Source organism: Nematostella vectensis, chromosome 12, assembly GCF_932526225.1.
Source record: "Nematostella vectensis chromosome 12, jaNemVect1.1, whole genome shotgun sequence".
NCBI lineage: Eukaryota > Metazoa > Cnidaria > Anthozoa > Actiniaria > Edwardsiidae > Nematostella > Nematostella vectensis.
The window spans coordinates 8668292-8690414 of NC_064045.1; the positions used below are offsets into that span (position 1 = coordinate 8668292).

The following is a 22123-nucleotide window of genomic DNA, read 5'->3' on the forward strand; positions in this document are numbered from 1 at the left end:
TCTCTTTTTGGTGTATTACCCGTGGGTTCTCGTTTGGCTGTGACGCTTGACCCATAAGGTCGGTGTAGCGTACGCGCAGGAGGTTGTATTCCGTGCGCAGGGTCTGCTCACGTTCCTCTAGAGCGCTGACTTGCTGGTTAAGGTTGGCGATCTCTAAGTCTTTGGCGTCGCTGGCAGGGTGTGACACTTGTGTCCCTTTCTCGCAGGTGTCTTTAAGATCACCATAGTCCACTTGCATGCGCAGGAGGTCGTAGTCCATGCGTAGGGTCTCCTCACGTCCCTCTAGAACACTAACTTGGTAGTTGAGGTTGGCAATCTCTAGGTCTTTTGCGATGCTGGTGCGCTGTTCTTCCAGCACATCTCTTTCTAGACCATACACCTTGCTATTGAGGCTTGAGATCTCCGCTTCGTGGTCGTTGCATAGTTCCCGCAACCTAGTGCTTTCCCTCTCAGCCTCTTCCACTTGTCCCGCTATTCTGCACAATCTCCCGGTCATAAAGTCTCCTACGGCTCCTACGTGGTCGCGGAACGCTTCGCTGAGTGCATTCATGTTTCTTGCCGAGCGCGAAGTGAGATAGTGGCTACCCTCTGAGATCTCCTCCTCTTCGTCTTCTATCTCAGTGGTGATGGTGACTTGAGTAGTAGGTTGGTTGGTCATCTTGTGTTTTTTAGTCTGGTTAGACTATGAGGAGTTTTTGTGGTGTGCGTCTCCTTTTATACCCTTTAGTAGTGTTTAGGGGACGCCGATGACGTCGTTAGCTAAGTCTCTGATTGGTTAGGGGTTAAGGTTACTTGTTTCTGATAGGTTCTAGGTTATAATGCCTCTTAGAATGTCTAGACAGTGGGTCAAGAGGTTATCAGGCTTGTTGTTCGTCTTTGGGTTCTTCTCCAAGGTTACCATTCTTCTCGCGTCGTATTTTATTCAGCTCCCACTTCAGCTCTTCGATTTCGTAACACTGGTTCTCGATTTGCATGTTCTTCTCTTCTAGTATGTCATTTAGCATTATCACTCTGTAGCGGAGGGCTTGGTTTTCTGTTGCAAAGTAATTACACATTGCATTTATTGCGTCTGGCTCTCTTATCTCCCCCTTTTGCCATCTTGCTCCTATTTGGGCTATTACTTGTTGTGCCTTCGCATTGCCAAGAGTGTTGGAGGTGTCAGCCCAAGCTGGTAGGGGTGTAGAGTTTTGGTTAGCCATGGTGTGTTTTTTTAGGGTGTCTGTTCGACTGAGAGTTTAGTGCTATGCGTCCCTTTTTTATACCTTTTGGACTGTCTAGACAGTATAGTGGTGAGGTCGTTGGGGTTTTTGATTGGTTTAGGTGAACTATGGTTGTTGGGTGGGCCAATTGCCAGCCTAGGTGGTGTGTGACGTCATAATATCCTATAAGACATGGCCTGTTATTGGGTAGTTTTCAAAGAGGTGTTTTATTGGTTGGGTAGTTCTATAAAAGAGGCTGTGCATTACCAGGGTTTCAGTCCCTTCGACTGTTTCAACCATGGCTGACAACGGTGACGATAATGACGATTGGCTTAGACGCTTGTTGGGAATATTACCAGACCCAAGTGAGGATGAGGAGGAGGAGAATGCAGAGGGTGCACAGCTCCCCCCTGATTTTTTCTACGATGAGCTTATTGACACACCCCAGTTTGCTTCTCTCGATGAGTTGTTTGACTACATAAACTACTATAACAATTTAGTGGAGGATGACTGTGTGTCTTTCGAGGACCCTTTTATGGGTGTACAACAAGGCGGCGGTAGCGGGGGAGTGAAGCGGAGGCGTGACCCTGAAGACGTTAGTGATAAGGATGATGTAGTGTATGAGTTGCGCCAAACATCAACCAAGCGGTCTACTAAAATGCGCACCGATTGCACCGACTACGATTTGAAGGTCGATTTGCCCCTACGTGATAATCTAGAGGAGGCTTTGGAGGATGTTGAGGGAGTGCTAGACAGGGTGCTAGACGACACGTTACGTGGGGTGCAAGGGCATGACTACGCACGTATTACCATCGATGCTCCTTCTTTGAGGAACCCAATTGCGTTACCATTTATGCGACGTCACCAACTTACCCCTCAGCGGATCATGGGTGTCATAGAGACGGTTGTGCAATCTAACCAACAGTTTGTGTTTGAGGGTGACTTCAGGCTCCATGTGATTCGTACTCATCTCCCATCAGGGGCTGGGAAAAACAAATTGAGGAACTCTTGTACATTGAACACGTGCGACTTGGATGCATGGAGGAAGGGGAAAAAAAGTATTATTCGTATTGAGAACAGCGATGAGTTATGTGCTGCACGCTCTATTGTGACTGGGATGGCTATCCTAACCATGGACCCTAATGCTACCAAGTTGTATAAGCCCACACCGGGCCGTACGCGTGGCCCCCCGCTCCCCTTGCAAACGGAACGTGCCAAGGTGTTGCATGCCGAGGCTGGTGTACCTGAAGGGTCTTGTGGGATCCCTGAGATCCAGCAATTCCAACAATATCTGAGGGGTCAAGGGTTCGAGTTGAATGTGGTGTCCCGGGAGCATGGTAATACTGTGATCTACTCTGGGGACTTACCTGACCCAAAGTATAGGCTTTACTTATACTATGCCAAGGGTCATTTTGATTACGTTAAGAGTATGCCCGGTTTGTTGGGGCGTTGCCACTATTGCACAATATGCAAGAAGGGTTACGACTCCAAGCTACAGCACAAGTGTGTGAATTCGTGTTATGGTTGCGGAGAGGTGGATTGTTCCCCTTTGGTACCACCACCGGAGCAAGACCACCGTTGGGATTGGAAGTATTGCTCAGAGTGTAACAGGTACTTTCGTACCCCTAAGTGCTTCGAGAACCATAAACTCGTCAAGCCTAGAGGGTTACCCAATAAGAAAGGTGTTACCCCTCGGTCGTACTGTCAGATGTATCATAAATGCGAGGCATGTGGTAAACGTATTGATATGCTTGCCACCCGGGAGGAGGGGACGTCACATGTATGTGGGGAGTACAAGTGTACTGCCTGCAAAGAGGTGGTTTCCCCAGACCATTTGTGTTACGTGACTGTTGGTGCCAATGCTTTACCAAAGGACAAAGACGGTGATGATAGCATGCATCTTATCGTTTTCGATGTCGAGGCGATGCCATTGGGTGATAAACACGAGCCTAATTTTGTGGGCGCTCAAAAACTGTGCGACACGTGTAAGGAGTGGTCCATGGATCGTTTGGAGTGCACCACGTGTGGGGTCCGAAAGCATAGTTTTACCAGTATCCGTGCGTTTTGCGACTGGTTATTTGGTGGCAGTAATGCTGGGTACACCTGCCTGGCACACAATTTTAAGGGGTACGACTCCTATTTTATCTTGGAGTACCTTTTTGAGAATGGTATTAAGCCCAATGTTATCTTCACTGGTGGCAAGGTGATGCATTTGAAGGTGGACTCGTTAAACATTGAGATGAAGTGTACCTTGAATTTTTTTCAAATGCCACTGAGTAAGCTCCCAAAAGCTTTTGGGTTCGACCACATCACTCAGAAAGGTGTATTTCCTCACTTTTTTAATATTACCGAACACCAAGATTATGTAGGGCCTATGCCAGATTTGAGTTATTACGACTTACGGAGTATGAAGGAGGAGGACGCAAACGCTGTCGCTCAATGGCATCAGGAGCAAGTCACCCGTGGGGTTGTGTTCAACTTGAGGGAGGAACTTGCTAACTATTGTCACCAAGATGTTGAAGTACTGAAGAGGGCAGTGGTAGCCTTCGATAAACTCATCATGGATGCGGTTGGTCTCCATCCGTTCAAGATAGCTATCACCATAGCCTCGTTATCTAGTCGGATTCTGCGCTCGAAGTTCTTGGAGGAGGGTAAAATTGGCCTAGTCCCTTTACGTGGGTACCGTGGGCACGATGTGCAGTCTTTGAAGGCACTACAGTGGCTGAAATACCTGGAGCGCCGTGACGGTGTGTGTATCCGACATGCGGGAAATGGAGGCGAGGTGCGCTTAGCTGGTAGAATTAAGGTAGATGGTTATGCTGCTGACACTAACACTGTGTACCAATACCAAGGTTGTTTTTACCATGGGTGTCCTACTTGCTTCCTACCTGATACTGTGAACCCCTTGACACATACTACTATGAGGGAGCTCCGCGATCACACACGTGCTACAGAGTTACGCCTAAGAGCTTTAGGGTATAATTACGAGGAGGTATGGGAGTGTCAATTCGACGCTAGGCTGAGCAGTGATGTACAACTGCAAGCCCTTGTGGGGGAGGTGGAGCATTCGATCCCCCTCAACCCCCGTGATGCCTTCTTTGGTGGCAGGACAAATGCCATTCAATTGCATTACGAAGCAAAGGTCTGTGAGGGCGAACGGATACATTATTACGACTTCACATCCTTGTACCCTTGGGTAAACGCCACGTGCGAGTACCCCGTTGGTCACCCCGACGCGATTGTCACCGAGAACTTTAATGAAGACCTCCACGCATACAAGGGGCTCATGAAGATTCGTGTCCTACCTCCCCGTGACCTCTTCTTCCCAGTCCTCCCTGTCAGGGTAAATCAGAAGCTGATGTTTCCACTGTGTCGCAGTTGTGCTGAGATGGAGGAGCAAGGGAGCTGCAACCATTCGGATGAGGAGCGGGCGTTCACAGGCACGTGGTGTCACCCCGAGGTCTTCAAGGCTATCGAGGAGGGGTACACTGTACTCCGTGTTTACGAGATATGGCATTGGGAGGAGTGGGAGCGCTTGTTCAAGGGGTATATCGATACCTTTTTGAAATTCAAGCAGGAGGCTTCGGGGTGGCCAGCGTGGTGTGACACTGACTCGGATAAGCAGCGTTACATTGACGAGTACGAGCAACACCAAGGTGTCCGATTGGACAAAGAGAAGATCGCAAAGAACCCAGGCCTCCGCAGTGTGGCAAAGATGGGGTTAAATTGTATGTGGGGGAAGTTTGGGGAGCAGCCAAACCCAAGGCGGACCAAATACATTAGCGAGCCTATTGAGTATTTTGATTTACTGACGAACGATAGCATAGAGGTGAACGATGTGTTCATTGTGAGTGATGACCTTATCCAAGTTCACTATAAACTGGGCGAGAGATTTCAAGAGTTGAAGCCACATACTAATGTTATCATAGCGGCCTTCACCACAGCGTTTGCACGGTTGGCATTGTTTGGGGTAATGAGACGCCTAGGCCCTCGATGCCTGTATCATGATACGGATAGTGTCATCTTCCTACACCGCCCTGGGGAGTGGGAGCCACCCCTTGGTGACTACCTAGGGGATTTGACTAGTGAGTTAGACGAGGGGGATTTCATCGACTGTTACTCCTCGACTGGTCCAAAGAGTTATGCGTATACCACTTACAGTGGGAAATCTGTGTGTAAGGTGAAAGGACTGCACTTGAATGTCCGTACGGCTGGTATTGTTAACCAGAAGACTATGATAGAGCTCTTGACTGGTGAGGGGGACGAAGAACGTCATGTGGTTCTCCCTTACACTATTGTCCGTAATACGATAGGTAGGACCTTGCACACTGTGCCAGCGCATAAAACTTTTAAAATGGTGTATAACAAACGGGTGCGTAGGGGGATGCTCACCTACCCTTATGGGTATTACTCACTGTAAGTCTATCAAATAACTATGGTAATGACAATAAAAAAAGAGGGTTCCTCACCTGTGGTGGTCAGCGTCTTATTCTCAGCATAAATAAGAGGGTGGGTGTGGCTAGGGTATCACTTGCGGTATGGGTTGCTTTGGTACGGGTCCTCTCCATCCCCGTTTCGATTGCCGTACAGCGTTAGAACGCATGCGTTGTCTCTTCGCATGTTGTGGGGGTAACATTACCATTCGGGACTCGCAACTCGATGGCAAAGCCCCCGACAAAAACGAAAGTGGAAAAAGGGTATGGTACGAAGAAGAAGAAGAGGAGGAAGAAGAGGGGGAGGGTGGGTACGTCAGTAGTAAGGAAGATGGAGGGGAGGGAGAAGAGGATGACCAAGAAAGCTACCTACCATCTTCTCCAACAAATCTATTACAATCCGGAGCATCCAGCGGCCTTGGGGGGAGTGAACAAACTACTCCGAGCGGTACGTTCGAAGGGGGTGAGTCGTGCCCAAGTGGAGGCATGGCTTCGGACCCAATCCACTTACACGGTCCATAAGCCCTATAGGCGGCGGTACTCACGCCAACGGGTGATCGTGAATGGGATGGATGAGCAATGGCAAGCGGATTTGTGTGACATGCAAGCGTATAGTTCGGTGAATGATGGGTACAAATATATACTCACCGGGATTGACATATTGAGCAAATATGGGTGGGCTGTCCCTTTGAAAGACAAGACAGGTCCTCAGATCGTTAAGGCGTTTGAGGGAATTTTCAAGGGCGGACGTCAACCTGAAAAGCTTCAGACAGATGACGGAACTGAGTTTAGGAACCGAACATTTCAAGCGTTCCTTAAATCGAAGGGGATCCATTACTTCTCCACGCGCAGTGAGCTAAAGGCCTCTGTGGTGGAGCGGTTTAATCGTACCCTTAAGACTTGGATGTGGCGTTGGTTTACTCTTAAGGAGACCCGACGGTATATTGAGTTGTTACCCAAGCTGGTCTACAACTACAACCACTCCTACCACCGTAGTATTCGTCGTGCCCCAGCGGATGTAGTTACGTACGATGATGCTCAGGAGGTATGGGGTGTCTTGTATGGAGGTAAAAAGACGGGTGTGAAGCCCAAAAAAGCGAAAAAGAGACCATTACCAAAATTCCATGTTGGGGATAAAGTGCGAATCAGTAAAGTCAAACACATCTTCGCCAAAGGGTACACCCCAAACTGGACAGAGGAGGTGTTCACGGTGGGCCAGCGGTACGATGACCCAAAACAGAAAGACTATGCGTACCGTCTCCGTGAGTACGACGGGTCGTGGCTAGAGGGGCGGTTTTACGAGCCTGAACTGCAACCTGTCCACATCGACGAGGAGGAGGAGCTGTATCGCATCGAAAGAGTAGTCAAGTCACGTGGGAAGGGGAGGGGTAAAGAATACTTTGTGAAATGGCGCGGGTGGCCTGCTAAGTACAACAGTTGGGTGTCTGCTGAGCAAATGCATAAAATTGCGTGAGACGCACGTTCTCCCTCAGTTACGCTCACGCACCATGACGGACCAAGAGCCATTCTACGTCACGTTACCCAGTAACGCTATCGAAGATGCTTTCCCTGGTAACACCATCAGCGATTTTACCATACGGACGCCAAAGACGTTCGACTTACGTGATGGGAAGTGGCAAGTAGGGCTAGTACACCTCATCTACCCTAGGACATGGCTAAAGTTTTCACCCGAGGATACTGACGTTTGGATCTATCATAAAGTCCCAGACCCCAATTGGTATGCCAGTTGGGCTGACAAGGGCAATCCACAGGCCCTTATCCCTCAAGATAAAATAACGACTAAATGGACGCATATTAAGCTGGATGATTTCAAAGTCCCAAAGTGGCATGAAGTCGCCTTCAGCCTCAAGAGAGCTATAGACATATTCAACGAGGGTAGGGTGTGGGTGAGAAAGCAACTTGGTCAAGGTAGTGTGTGGGATGTGGATATGGCTGTAGACACACCGGCGAGACAGATCAACATAGCAATAGCAAAGGGGTGCCAACTTCTCCTACGGCTACGGACTGCAATGGCACTAGGGTTCAGACAATGGGACTCTGGGGAGTGGCTCGAGCAATTAGATACAAACGATGGAGTCATTCCACCCAATTACCAGTTTGGCCCGACCGAAACACACAGGACCCTATTGAATTGGGTACCCTTTAGCTATGATGAGCGGAGCTTGTTCCCGGGCTCCGAGGACTCCAACAACCCCCCAGCTACACGGCCATTCTCCTCTAAGGAGTCTGACATTATCATCGAGGAGCTACAGCCCTTTCAAAACATGTATGTGTACTCTAACATGACCGAGGGGAACCTCGTCATAGGGAGTGATAGCAGCAACCTCTTACGTGTGATAGCACCCGGGGGGAGCGGCCATGGTGCCGTGGAGCGTGATTTCACCATACCCTATTACTTCCCAGCACGTACCCAACTTGTGGATAGGGTCCGCTTCTATATAACTGACGACAAAGGGCGGCCCATCTCATTCCAGTCTGGTGCCGTGGTGGGGACATTGCATTTTAAACCTATTCCGTTCGCTTGAACGATGACAAACAGGGAGCTCATACTTCACGTATCCAGCGCTGACCGGGAGTTGGGTGGTGAAATTGGCGATTTTGTTGTGAGGTTTCCCAGGACGCTTGACCTGCGCGGCGGGAGATGGGAGGTAGGAGTTTTATCCGTCAACTACAGTCCCCACTACGACACCTTTGCCGACGAGGAGCACGACCTTTGGATTATGTGCAGGCACTCGTACTCGCCATCAGCTGCGCCTTACCTCCAATGGCATAAGTTGACCCTTCTGAAGTCAAAGATGGGTAATTGGTCGCAATTGACACTGAACCTACGGCTCGTAATCGATGGGTTTAACATGTCCCGGCAAACCACGAGGCAAGCGCTACAACAGGATTACCTAGACTTAGAAATGGTACCCGATGAGTACAACGAGAAAGTTGTGTTCAAAGTGGGGTGGGGTAATCGTGTGTTGATACGGAGACGGCTCGCTGCAAGGCTTGGCTACAGTGACGCCTCCCTATCCGACCAGGGGCCATTCTACGCAACGTTATTACCACCAATCAGTGTAGGAGACGTTACTCACCCATTAGCGGTAAGGGGTGTCCTTCCCCCTGACTATCCCATCACCGCGAGAGAGCCCCCAAGCCTACCCGAGACGTCTGCTACTTCACATTTGCTACCTCAATGGACTGTGTTCGATTACTCCCTCCCCAAAGGGAGTACAAACGTCCGCGAGTACCCATCCAGTTCCCACCCCGTTTTTGATGTCAAAACTTTCCAAAACATGTATTTGTACTCGAATATCACCGCCAGCAACTACATCCTAGGGAGCAGTACCCGGAATGTATTACGCGTAATGGTTGACAGGGGGAAACCTGGTGACCTAGGTGTGGAGCGGGACTTCGACAGACCATTCTACTTCCCCCTACGCTTAGAACTCATCAACGACATCCACCTCTATATAACAGATGACACAGGCAGAACGATACCATTCTTGTCGGGGGGCTTCGAGGTAACACTTCATTTTAGACGCAAGGCACAGTTATGGTCTTCCCCCTCTTGGCAGGGTTAGCTGGAACTCTCTTAGCCCCTATCCTTGGTCCTCTCTTTGGTGGACAACAAGGGCGCGGCTCCCATGCAATAGCCGACGCTGGTGTAATAAGGGGGTATGACATTAGAAACCCACCCCCTTTCATTGATATGGAGCAACGGGGGATGGGTAGCCAAGCGTTCCAAGGTGCTCCCCTTGGTCAATTGGGGTGGGGGAGCGCCCATGGTGAAGCGTTCCGCGGTTACCCTGTGGTGGTACAAACTGGGGGTGGCCTTGGGTCACTCAACACAGACTTACCCTTCGACGCCTCGGGGAGTATTCCAATTGGCCATACAACATTCGGGACAACCTCCCCCAAGACGGGGAGACAAATTGCTCATAGAGTGAAAATTATGCCAAAGACTGTACCTCTTGGCGCCCCCTCCACAGGGGTACCTCGGAGAAGCCATCGGCGCCGTAAAGTCACACCCTCTCACAGACGTCAAAGGGGTGGGAGAAGACCTATGGATATCTTCGACTAGGGAGAAAAAAAAAAAGATAAAACTGTCTACAAGTGACGTCATACCCCCAGTTCATACCCACCCTTGCCACGAAGAAGAGCTCCCTTTACACCATGAGTACTGCGCATGTTCTCGAGGGGTCACAGCAAGTGGCCAACCCCGGTATGGGATTGTTCACTATGCCAGCCACGGATGTCGCTTTGAAAGATGGGAAGTTTATACCCTACACACCCAGCGATGAGAGCTCCAACCACATTGAGTGGTACATTCATCCTACTACCACCTACATTGACCTTCAAAAAACACACATAAAACTGAAAGTCAAGATCACTAAGACCAATAACCAGAACCTCACGGCCGACGAGGCTGCCACTTTTGTGAACAATGTTGGCCATTCCTTGTTCAAACAAGTCAAGGTAGAGTTGAACAATATGCCAATCACTCTACAAACGGACTCGTATCCGTTTAAAGCCTACATTAGTAACCTACTCAACTACACCAGAGAGGGACAAGACTCCTTCTTAGGCCTTAGTCTTTGGCATAAAGACACAGCCGGCAAAATGGACGTCACCGCTGTAACGGGTGCTGGGGCAACAAACAAAGGCCTGATCAAACGCAACTCTTACACAGCCCTGAGTGCGGAGGTTGGCCTAATCATCAACCTAGATGTTGATCTTTTCAAGTGTGGGCGATACTTGTTGAGTGGTGTCCCAATGAAGATCAGGTTGGAGATGGCAACGCCAGCCTTTGCCCTTATGGGAAGTGGGAAGTTTGTCATAACACCAGGTTCAACCCTCCGATTGTATCACGTTACCCCAACAGATACTATAGGACTAACTCATGGCACTGCACTGGTCCAGCACAAATTAGCCAAATACCCTGTGACCACAGCTGTGGTTAAAACAGAGCAGGTTGAGAGCGGAAAACTCACCAAAAGGTTCAATGACCTGTGGAACGGACTCATCCCAAAGCGAATGGTATTTGGTCTTATCACTAACGCTGCCTACGCTGGGGACTACGATAAGAATCCCTACAATTTCTTCTTGACGAACGTTACTAACATTGAGTTACGGGTGAATGGTGTTGAGACCCCCTTCACAAGCATCAAAAACATTGCTGGGGATGCTATAGACTTGTACTACATGATGCACGAAGGCATAAATGGCAAAACGGGGCGTACAAAAGGCCTGAACATCAACCGTGATGAGTTCTTTGGGGGATATGGATTGATTGTCTACGATCTTACAGCGGCAGGAAACGCCTCATCCGGGTACTTTCAGCCACAGTATAAAGGCACGGTGTCACTGGACCTAACGTTCAGTACAGCTCCCACCGAGGTGCTTACAGTAGTGCTGTACGGAGAGTTCAACAACGTCATGGAGATAGACGCCGCCCGTCGTGTAATGTACACCATCCAAGGGTAAAGGATAAGAAGAAAAAAAAAAAAAAGAGACATGAATGCTGACCTCCAACAGGACGCAATGTCCACGGAGGAGCTGGAGACTATAGCCCTCCGTGACCGTCATATAGAGCCTGTGTTCGAAGGGGTGTACCCCTCGGACCTTCTACCAACCACTATCCCTGAGAATGGGTATGGCTACTCAGCATATATCATGAACACTGACCCTAGTGGCAGGCCTGGTACCCACTGGCTAGCAGCCTTCTTCACACCAGACCGTTGCGAGTGGTTTGACAGTTTTGGGTTTGGTCCTGAGGCCTACGGAAAAGTAATGACAGACTTTTGCGCCTTGCGCCCCCGGCTGGTGACGAGCCCACACCGTCTCCAAGCTTTAAACTCAGCCGTGTGCGGACAGTATTGCCTATTCTTCCTGTACCACCGTACCCGCGGAGTTACCTTAAGGGAGATCGTCTCAAAGTTTGGTAGTCAGTATAATTGGAACGACCAAGTAGTGTGTTCGTTTGTGCACGATCTAGTTTGTCATGGCGCTGGTAGGGGCTGTGCCCAACGCAGGCGATGCCCTTGGCGCCAATGTGCTGTGAAACAACACCATTTAGTGCTAGGTGATAGTAACAATAACAATAGCAATAATAATAATTATAACAATCACAACCTATGGATGTGGCCCTAGTGTAGAGTGGTTCACTACAATAAAAAAACATGTAATGGGTACCCTGTGTCTTGACTCATTATTCCCCTATCGCTTATATATACTGGTGAGGGTAAAAAGTGGACGGCACTAGATCCCTCAGCCACCCCAGGATGGAGGACCGACGGTTCCGTTGCCCGTGTGCCATTATGGTAGTTGGTCCAAGTCAATCAGGAAAAACTACATGGGTGCAGAGTTTGCTACGGCAAGCCCCTATGGCTTTTGACAAACGGTTCCATAAAATAGTTTGTTGTTACGGGCAGTGGCAACCCAAGTACGATTGGCTGCAGAAAAAACTAGGGGTTGAGTTCCACCAAGGACTGCCTGACTCTGTCACTGACCTGTTTGGGGAGCACGACACCCCTGGTCTGCTCATCATAGACGACTTGATGGACCAAATCGATAGGGCTTTGAAAATCTTCACCCAAGAGTCCCACCACCATGACATCACAACTATATTTATCTCGCAGAACCTATTCCCCGGGGGAAAATCACGCACCGCCTCGATCAATAGCCATTTCTTTGTGTTGTTCAAGGACCCTAGGAACAAGTTAGGGATACGTACACTAGCGCAGCAAGCGTTCCCGGGACAATTAGACTACGTTATGGATGCTTACGATCAAGCCACTAAAGACCCTTATAGTTGTCTGTTGGTCGACTTCCACCAAACAACCCCTGACAACCTTCGCCTCCGCTCCAACATCCTACCAGAGCAGTCCCCCATGTACGCCTACCTCCCCAAAAACTCTAGAGGTAAGGATGCATATATAGAGGGGGAGAATGGGTGTACCACATCAGTCAGCGATGCCCAACGTAAGAGGAAGAGGTCCAAGGGGAGGGTGGACCCCAGCGACCCGTATACGACCCACGGCAAGCGCAAGGCGCAAGCCCGCGGAGTACACCCGCGCCAGGTATAGGGCTGAGGCACGGTACAACAAACGCCTCGGGTTGGAGCCACCAACACCCCCTAGCGGAGTTACCCCCCTCTCCTCATCTAGCAAGTCGTCAACACCACCACCATCGTCACCGCGATCGTGGACCCAGTTTGCACCACGAACACTCTCGCGGTACAGCAGCAAACGCTCAGGGCCAGGGCCATTATTGTCATCAGCATCGTCATCATCATCATCATCACCACACCCACAGCCACTCCCGTCACTACCAACACCACTCAACACAGCTCTCCCACCACTCTCTCCCATAGCATCATCGACCCCAGCCAATCTACCCCAACCGACCTCCCCCCTGGGGGTACCCCCCACTTGGGCTGGTTATTCAGGCCTATCGGATGCGTCACTAGCGCTTTCCCCCGGGAGAGTATACAGTGAGCCTGGCAGAAAGCGGCAAAAGAAAGTAAAGACACCAAAACGGGCGTCCAGTGCCGCAGGGCGCACTCATCATAAGAAGAAATCACCACCACAGGGAGGTGTTCTCCAACGATTCCTGGATTGGGGTAGTGCAAACCCACTACCCAACCCCGAAGCAACTGCAATCGCCAATACGACGGTGGACCAAAGCCAGTTACGCTCGCCTGGGAGCTATGGGTCACCTACCACATTCTCAGCGATAAGACCACTAGGGTCACATGGTTCCACGATCCGTACACCCTCCACACCCTCCAGGAGTACCTCTCGTAGGGGGTCAAGGCGCAGAGCTGGGGGAAGTGGAGGAGGTGGAGGTGGGGGTGGGGGTAGTGGTGGTAGTGGCGGTAGTGGTGGAAGAGGAGGGAGGAGGAGGGGTGGAAGAGGGAGAGGTGGAAGAGCGACCACAACAACAAGAAAGTGCGTCACCCAAAAGAGACGTCGCGCAGATGGGACCAATGTCACCAAAACAAAGTGCGTCACCACCCAACGTGTAGACAACCAACAAGTTGGTGGCGGTGTTGGTGGAGTCGACAGTGCTGCAAATAACCCACCATGGAGGTCCGTTTGGGTGTGAAAAAACTCGTAAATAACAAGTGACAAACACCACAACACCATTCCACTATGAGACATCGTGTGAGCAAGAACCGTTGTACTAGGTTGAGGGGGAGAGTGTGTAAGAGAAGGGGCAGACCCCGTCGCTACAGACAGAGGGGTAGGGGTACGCAGCGTGGTAGAGGCAGGAAAGAATGGCACCTCCTTGGGGTACCACTAAGCCAATGGAAAGCGCTTTAGGATAAATAGCGGACGACTAACACCACTACACCACTCCGCTATGGGACGCCGCGTGAGAAGGACCCAACGTACTAGGTTGAGGAGGGGAGTGTGTAAGAAAAGGGGCAGACCCCGCCGCTACAGACAGAGGGGTAGGGGTACGCAGCGTGGTAGGGGTATGCAGCGTGGTAGGGGTATGCAGCGTGGGCCCCAAGATTACATCGGTGCTATGTACGATACTGTAAAAACCCTCATGGGTAAATGACTCCAATCACTCGACCATGGTATTGAGAAAGAGCGGACGCTTCGCGAGAAGACGCACCAAACGTGTTACACGCGTCAAAAGGGGAAGACATACACGTAGGGGAGTGTACGCTGGTAAAACGGTACAGCATGGTGGGCGTTACCGGAAACTCTGGGTGACAGGACGTGAATTGGATAGGATTGACCCCGCATGGTTGTAGCTCTACCCTATAAAAAAAGGGGAGGTACTCCATCGGTACCATTCCACCATGTCACGCCGGTTGAAGAGGAACGCTAAGTTCCTGAATGACCTTTCTACCAGCAAAGGTAGAACAAGACAATACCTCCTAAAAAAAGCCTCTGGTGAGCAAGTAAACGCGTTGGGTGAGATTGCCCACAACCTGCTAAGAGGCAACGTCCCCCTCAGCAAAGTACAACGGAGCAAACTAAGCGCCCACAAACACAGGCTACGTACCCTAGCAAACAAGAGACTACCAGCAAGGGAGAGGAAAAAAATGCTCGTAACCCAACGTGGGGGATGGGCTATCCCACTCCTACTAGGTGCCCTAGGAGGTACCGCAGGGGTACCCCTGGTCCAGAAACTCATTGGAAAAATATAAATAAGGCCAAGGGGTAACCATACCACCCAGTCTACCCAAGATAGTCACCATGTCGACACAAAAAGGGGGAGCCTACCGTATGGCCTTGGTACCTGAGCATATGGCAAACCTACTGGTAACCAAGGAGAAGGTTACCATGGCACCACAGCTGCAGATTGTGGCACGGCTGGACAAAGATATACAGAGGATCCTAAACAACAAAACATTACCATTGGAGGTAAAAGTACGCCTCTACAACACAGCGCTGATGCAATGGTTAGATTGGATCCAAGAAGCCAAGGACAGTGGGAAGGGTGGGGATAAAGAGACTGATGCCCAACTTAGGTCCCCCTATGGCCTCCCCTCACCGCCAAGCAGGTCACCAAGCACACCCTTCGCACGTAGCAAACTGGCCTTACCAACGCCACCCTATAGCACACCAAGGACCACAAAACCAAAAGCCAAAAAGTCAGCTGAGAGTGTGAGAAGACAGATAGCAAAAACAATAGAGAGATGGGACGATCTTTGAAAGGGGAAAACAACACGCTGTAATGCATGGTTCTCTTTTTTTTTTAATAGCAATAAAAACACCTTAATACATGTGTACTGTGATAGCTCTTACTAGTAGGTCCTAGTTAGTTCAAGTAGGCTCTTCTTCTTTCCCCCCACCCCCTCCCTTACAACGCCCGCGCCCCCACACACAGGGTGGGTACATTTCCATATCTTATTACACTCCTCTACATCCTTTTGGAGGTTATAGCACTCCATCCGTTTGTCATACTCAAGACAGCTCTCAGGGTCGGTAAACATGCACACACGCCGTTGGTTGGTTCTCAACCACTTGCCAAACAGATAGACCTCGGCCTTGGGGCAGTGCTTGGGGGCATCGGAGAAGGCGGAGTAAAGATGATGTCCACATGCCTTCTCGTGAGCACCCGTCATAAAGCTCACGTGCATGTTGCTGTAGTGCTCATGCAACTCTTGGTACTTGGGGCAACCAAACACTTCCAAGTTCACGAAAGGAATGCTAAGGTCCATAAGGAGCCGGCGCTCGCAGCTACCACCCTTGTACCCAACAATCCCCCCTTGGCCGTAGAAATCGTACCACCCTTTGACGACACGCCCCAGCTCAGCGTGAGGGATGCTGGAGCCAGCTGTAAGGTCAAACTTCAGCCCTGTGACATTTTGCGTGACATAGCGTGCTACCCTCCTGTCTTTTTGGGAGAGCTCGCTGTACCTCATAGGGAAGGTGAAGTGTCTGCCAATCACCTCGTCATTGTGATGAAAGAACCCCACCTCCTTGCAATGGAACACGCCATTCACATAAAACCCATCCTCGTCGAGGATACATGTAATGCTCTGGAAGACACCCTCTTGCGCAACACATGGTTCAAAGGGACCACGGAGCGTGTCGTAGAAAGGCCCACGCAGTACATAATTGGTGTAGTCCAATACGCCTGGTATCAACCCCCACTGTTCCCATCCACTGACCCATCTTCCACTCTCTTGCTCTCCACTGGGATCTTTCCCTGTAGCCATTCCGTAAATTCCCAACACAATAAGGAGAAAGTGATACGCGCGCCAAAAAAGAGACCAACCCCAAACGAACACCCTCTGACGAACGAGGTGAAAGCTTCCTCCCACACTGGCGCCATGGATGCACAAAGAAACGCGTTAATAAACCCTCACCCTTTTATATATAGGTTGGAAACACCCTCACAAACCAATCAACACCGATGTACAATACTGTCCAATCACACACTTTGTTATATCACAAAAGAAACACCTAAACCAATAAGAGAGTAGTACCCAAAACTCTAGGCCAATCACAGCACACTTCCTCATAAAACGTCAGAGCTGACGTCACCCCACAAGCGTATAAATTGCAGCACTCACCCTGAGATACTCTCATACTAGCACAACTATGGCTAGGACATCCCACCTAGAGCCTCTCACCAAAAAGTTCTGCGAACTAGCAAAGGACACCAACGACTCTGAGAGGTTGGCATGCATCATTTGCCAAGACGACAGGGAGACCAGTAACACATCCCTCACCCTATTGAGCCGTCTACCCTGTTGTAGACAACCATGCCATCAACAATGCTTCTGGAAATGGATACATACCCATCGCACCGAAAGTATCACATGCCCACACTGTAGGTACGTCTTCCCAGATACGACAAGAGGGGTGGTCTTATGGGTCGACAGTAACTTTAAACCCACGTACACAGACCACCCAGCGGAGCAAATCATCGTGGAGGAGAAGACCAAAATACAACCGGCCTTCGACCGGTTCAAACAATTCATGGCACTTTACCCTGCCCACTACAGAAGTCGTTTCTTCATTGGGGTACTGTGCAGGGAATGCGACCCTATAGCCCAAAAAATATGCGAAAAGGAAGACCGCCACGACTTCGAGCTCCCTCTCTTGCTCCCACGCCGCTCCATAAGCACCTTCTCCCACCAATACAACAACCAAATCACTAAGTACGGTGAGTGGCTTTGGGAAGTAGATGCCAATAACGAGTACCATTGGCTCAGGGAGGACATCACACCACCGCCACCCCCCGAGGGGCACGACAAAAGAGCCCAATACGAAAGCGATAGGGTTGCCTTCATGGAAAACGTGGACGACTCACTCTTCCATCCGCAATCCTACGTCCATGCTTTCAAAGATTCCTACGCTGCGTGGGCCTTAGATTTACCTACCGGTAAATGGGTTTGGGAAACCTACGATGCCACCTTTGTGGTACCACCGCCCCCTTACTCCCACTTTCTATGGGAGAGGTACGCCCAGGACCCTATAGGATGGTGTGCACGCGACCACCCCTGGAGCCGTGACTACACGGAACAAAACGATGGTATCCTCGAGAGCGACGAAACGATGGCTGAGGAAGAGGGGGAGGAGGAAGAAGACAACTCAATACTCCACTCACTACTCAACCCCCCCACCACTTGGGCTGAACGCCATGGGGAGGACGAGGACGAGGTGGAAGACGACGAAGGGGTATTATACGCCAACCAACCAGCCAACCCACAACACTCGCGCAGATTCCAACGGTATCGTGCCAGACAAATAGCCCAAGCCCTAATGCAAGTACGTGCAGATTACCAAAACAACAACAACAACAACAACAACAACAACAACAACAACAACAACAACAACAACAACAACGAAACCGAAGAGGTGGATAGAGAGGCAGCTACACGGACACCATCGCCCAACGAGCAACAGGTGATACAAGAGAATAATAAACGACTAACACGCCTAGTTTGGATAATAAACTCGGTGGGGGGATCACTAATAATACTACTAGTACTACTATTGGTGTTGCTGGGGTAAAAAAACACAACTAACACATTACTCCCCCTGCAGGTTGCAAGCGATGTACGGGACAGTGAGCAAGTTGTCTACAACCTACGCAGGGGGAGGACAATACGCCCCTTCCCCACTAACCTACAAAGAATAAGACAACTCAGAAGACAGCCATCACCCATACGGGTACGGGCACCCACGGCCCAAAGCACCGAAGAAACCAGTCGGAACCTGGCGCAACTTAGCCTATTGCAGCGTAGGGGACATCCACCTCTCCCGCGACTACGCTTGCGCCTGACGCGCCTGACGCCACCACAACCACCACAACCACCACAACCACAACCCCCGGAGCAACAAGGACCAGAGGTACAGTCACAAATGGAAGCAAACAACGTACGTAATATAATGGAGCGTATGGTAATCCGCCCAACCTCCCGCCCCTCTTTTGTAGACCCAAGAATCTACGAACAGGTCAGAGCCCACATAGACGCAGTGGTACAACGCCGTCTGAACTCCGTAGAGTCCCCCGCACAGATCACACACCTCCCAACGGAAGAAGAGATAGAGGAGTTCCAGCGCTTTAGTCTAGGACTGATAATGGACACTTACTACGGATAAGGGGTAGCTAAAAAAGTAATTTTGTAAACAAGACAACTCCCTCTTTACTATATCCTTTTTTTTTTATTAAAAAATTGCACAAACTGCTACAAGCATAAGACTAGTGTCCTCTCTTTCTCACAAAAACACCCTACTCATCGTTGTAGGGGTATGTATCCACTATGCCTAGGGCAACCTGGCGTATTAGGTGAAAAACAGCCTCCTTCGTCTTCTCTCCCCTCCTTATCAGCTCTGGTGTGTTCGTATTGCCATCCACCCAATCTTGCATCATCTCTATCAACTCATCTGGGGTGAGGAGAGCAAGTACCGCTCCAATATAATTCTTGATACCATGTGGTGGTTGGGACACCCTCAGCGCTGTATTCAGTAGTTTGGTACCAAACCAAATGGCGTCAGTAGCCTTCGACTTAACGTGGTCGAAACACTTGACCCAGCGTTGCCTATAGAGGTCTGGGTTTGTGAAGTAGCTCTCGTTCGCACCTGACTTAAACATGAGTGCGTCAACGGCGGTAGCCATCACCTTGTAGACGTAGAAATTGGTGGCTTGCACCAGTTTGTTGGCATCACGGGCGTCAGGCATCTCGAACGTCACCCCTTTCTTACCGGTCTCACCCTCCTTCTTCACCTTGTCGATGGGGATATTGAGAGGGATGTTAGGGATGTTCAAAAAGGTTGGGCGGACCATCCGTTGGGGTTCTGGTACCCCCATGCACTCCAATGGGTTCATGCAGCGGCAGGTGGCGGCGCTTCCATTGCTCAGTGCTGCTTGGTAGTCTTCCTCCAACGACTTCGCACGTTGTGCGCTCCTCTCCTTGTACGCTGCCACGTCCTCCTTTCTTATCTTTGACCACTCCTCCCAGTCGAAGTCCTTACCCCACACGCCCACGTGCTCCATCCACGCCCCTAGCTCCACATTCACCTCCTTCTCGAGCTCTTTCTCACCCCAAGGGTTCTCCAAGCTCCTCTCCGCTTTCAGTGCCTCCCTGACTAGGCGCTTCTCCTTCGTCTCTGGCTCTCCTCCATGGTGCTTAGTAATATGTGTCTCTGCCATTTTCTTCTCAACATCCGTTACATAGGTCTTTGACATTCTTTTTTTTCTCAGGCGTGTGAGGTAGCTTTCGTCCCACTACGTCGCACCGTTATATCCTTTCCCGCGCTGACGTCACCGTGTTGTCGCGCGCGCGGGAGCCAATCCCGACCCCGCGTGACGTCACACCCCTAACCAGATATCTCCATTCCCATTGGTTAACACCACCTGTGACGTCACACACCTGACCATATATCCACCAATCAGAATCCAGCTTGACCACCCCTCCCCTAGCTGACCAAAACCTGACCAAATATACTAGTGATACTACTCCCTCCGAACCAAAAACAACCGATCTCGCCACAGCTTCTATTGCATCTTTACAACACACTAGACTTACGTAAGAGTTTCAATGCCTCCTTGGGCTATATGTTTTGTGGCGTTTTTCGGTATGTTTCGGAAACCGCACCTACTCCCCACTGCGGTGTCTAAATTCGAAGCCACCAAGCAGCTAAGATTTTACGATTCATTCATGGGGTACGCTTGTGACGATACGCTGGAGTAAAAACCATCCAATTTCGCGAACGCATTGTCAAGGTTCCCTTGCCGCGCATACCGAGCAGTGCGCTTTGCCCCACAGCAGCGATTATGCACGCCTTTCGCCTTACCCCCGGTTGTAATGCACAATCCCAAGCGTTCGCATGGGTTAACTGTAGTCACAACTATAACATCTTTACTGATAATCTGTTCATGACGAAACTTAGACAACACCTTAATATTAATATTAATAATAATATTTCAGGCGTAGATGCGGCAACATTCTCTCCGTCGCGGTGGAGCCTCTTTTTCATATCAGTCGGGTATTCCGCTGGAGTTTATTACGGAAGCCCATGAGGGCCACTCAACGTTTTCGTTAACAACATCTCACCTTTCGGTCACGACTTTGAACTATTTGCGTCACGACAACTCACTTTGAGTGTCACGACAAAGCACTATTTGATTATCGCTTAAAACATTGCAGGTTTAGTTCACCATATCGCACTTTGTGTCTCAAAACATCGCACTTTGTGTCTTAAAAAACTCATCATTTTGCCTTTGCTTAAAACATTTCAGTATATCGTTCACGACATTCAAATTTGAGCTTGTAACATAGCACTATTTGTCTATTGCATAAAATATTTGACTTTGTGCTTCATAACATGGGACTTTGTGTCTTAAAAAATCTCGCGATTTGCCAAATGCGCAAATTATTTCAGGTTTTGTCTATTGCAAAAAATAATTAACTTTGTGTTTTATAACATGTTACTTCGTGTCTTAAAAAATATCGCGATTTGCCGAATGGCCAAATAATTTCCGTTTTTGTCTATGCATAAAATATTTAACTTGTGCTTTAGAACTTAATTTCACAAATTTGAAGAGAGTTTTCAAATAACTGGATTCTATACTCGAATGACCTGTGAGCTCTCTACAAGGTCTAAAAACTAAACAGAACTTCAGGATAGGCCGAGGAAAAGAAGCCTTTAGCGATACGGGATCAAAGGCTGAACTGGTTGAGTGCTCGCTCGAGTTTTATTCAGTGTTCAGTATAAATCACGGCGTTTGACTTTGTTTAACTTTTTTGACAATCGTTTACAGAATTCCATAATATCTTAGGCAACGACTCAAAATGCAGGGGTGGATCCAGGTTTTTGAGTGCCACTGGTCTATGTTCAATATAGCTGCCTACTAACTGTCTTTGAGCAGGAGAAGGAAAAATGGTACTTATAGACGGCAAGCCTGTGGTTGGTCCTTGGTCCAGGAGTTTTCAAGATAATAAGAAAAAAAAATCCAATATTAATATCATATGTCATATACAAAAGATATGTACAAATTATAGACAATATAGTTTGAATAAAAACTCCACTTTTTCATCCTTGGGGACTGCAGTAACTGGAGCTCTGGAGAAAAATCCAACATTGTTATCATAGTTTAAAAGAGAGAAGTAGTGAATGATTATAAAAAGAATATATAATTTGAAAAAAACTCCACTTTTTCATCCTTGGGAACTGCAGCCACTGGAGCTCTGGAGAAAAATAAAACATTAATATCAAGTTATAAAAATGAGAAGTACTAAATGATTATAAAATATATATATAATTTGAAAAATACTCCCCTTTTTTATCCTTTATCCTTTTATCCTCCCTTATTTATAACTGCAGCTTCTGGAGCCCAGGGAAATGTTTGTAAACCATTTGAGCTTAACATGAAATCCCAGTGTCAATAGAAAAATTGAAATCATCACTAAATAAAAAAACATCTAGAAAAGACTTTTTAAGAAAGTTATACAGGCACCAGTTTGAGTTTCTGTAGCTGTTCTCCATCAGTTTAAGGGTGAGA

At 49.1% G+C, this 22123-nt stretch overlaps 1 protein-coding gene across 1 annotated transcript; it reads left to right on the plus strand.

Annotated features, from left to right (window-relative positions):
• The first annotated feature begins 9814 nt into the window (after positions 1-9814).
• On the plus strand, positions 9815-11125 carry LOC116615304 (uncharacterized protein F54H12.2-like). Its single transcript, XM_032376843.2, has one exon. It carries the CDS (start codon positions 9815-9817, stop codon positions 11123-11125), a length of 1311 nt encoding a protein of 436 aa, XP_032232734.2.
• The last annotated feature ends 10998 nt before the right edge of the window (positions 11126-22123 follow it).

What these genes read in the sequence shown, in the direction of transcription:
- LOC116615304 (XM_032376843.2), top strand. Translation starts at nt 9,815, where the DNA reads ATGAGTACTGCGCATGTTCTCGAGGGGTCACAGCAAGTGGCCAACCCC.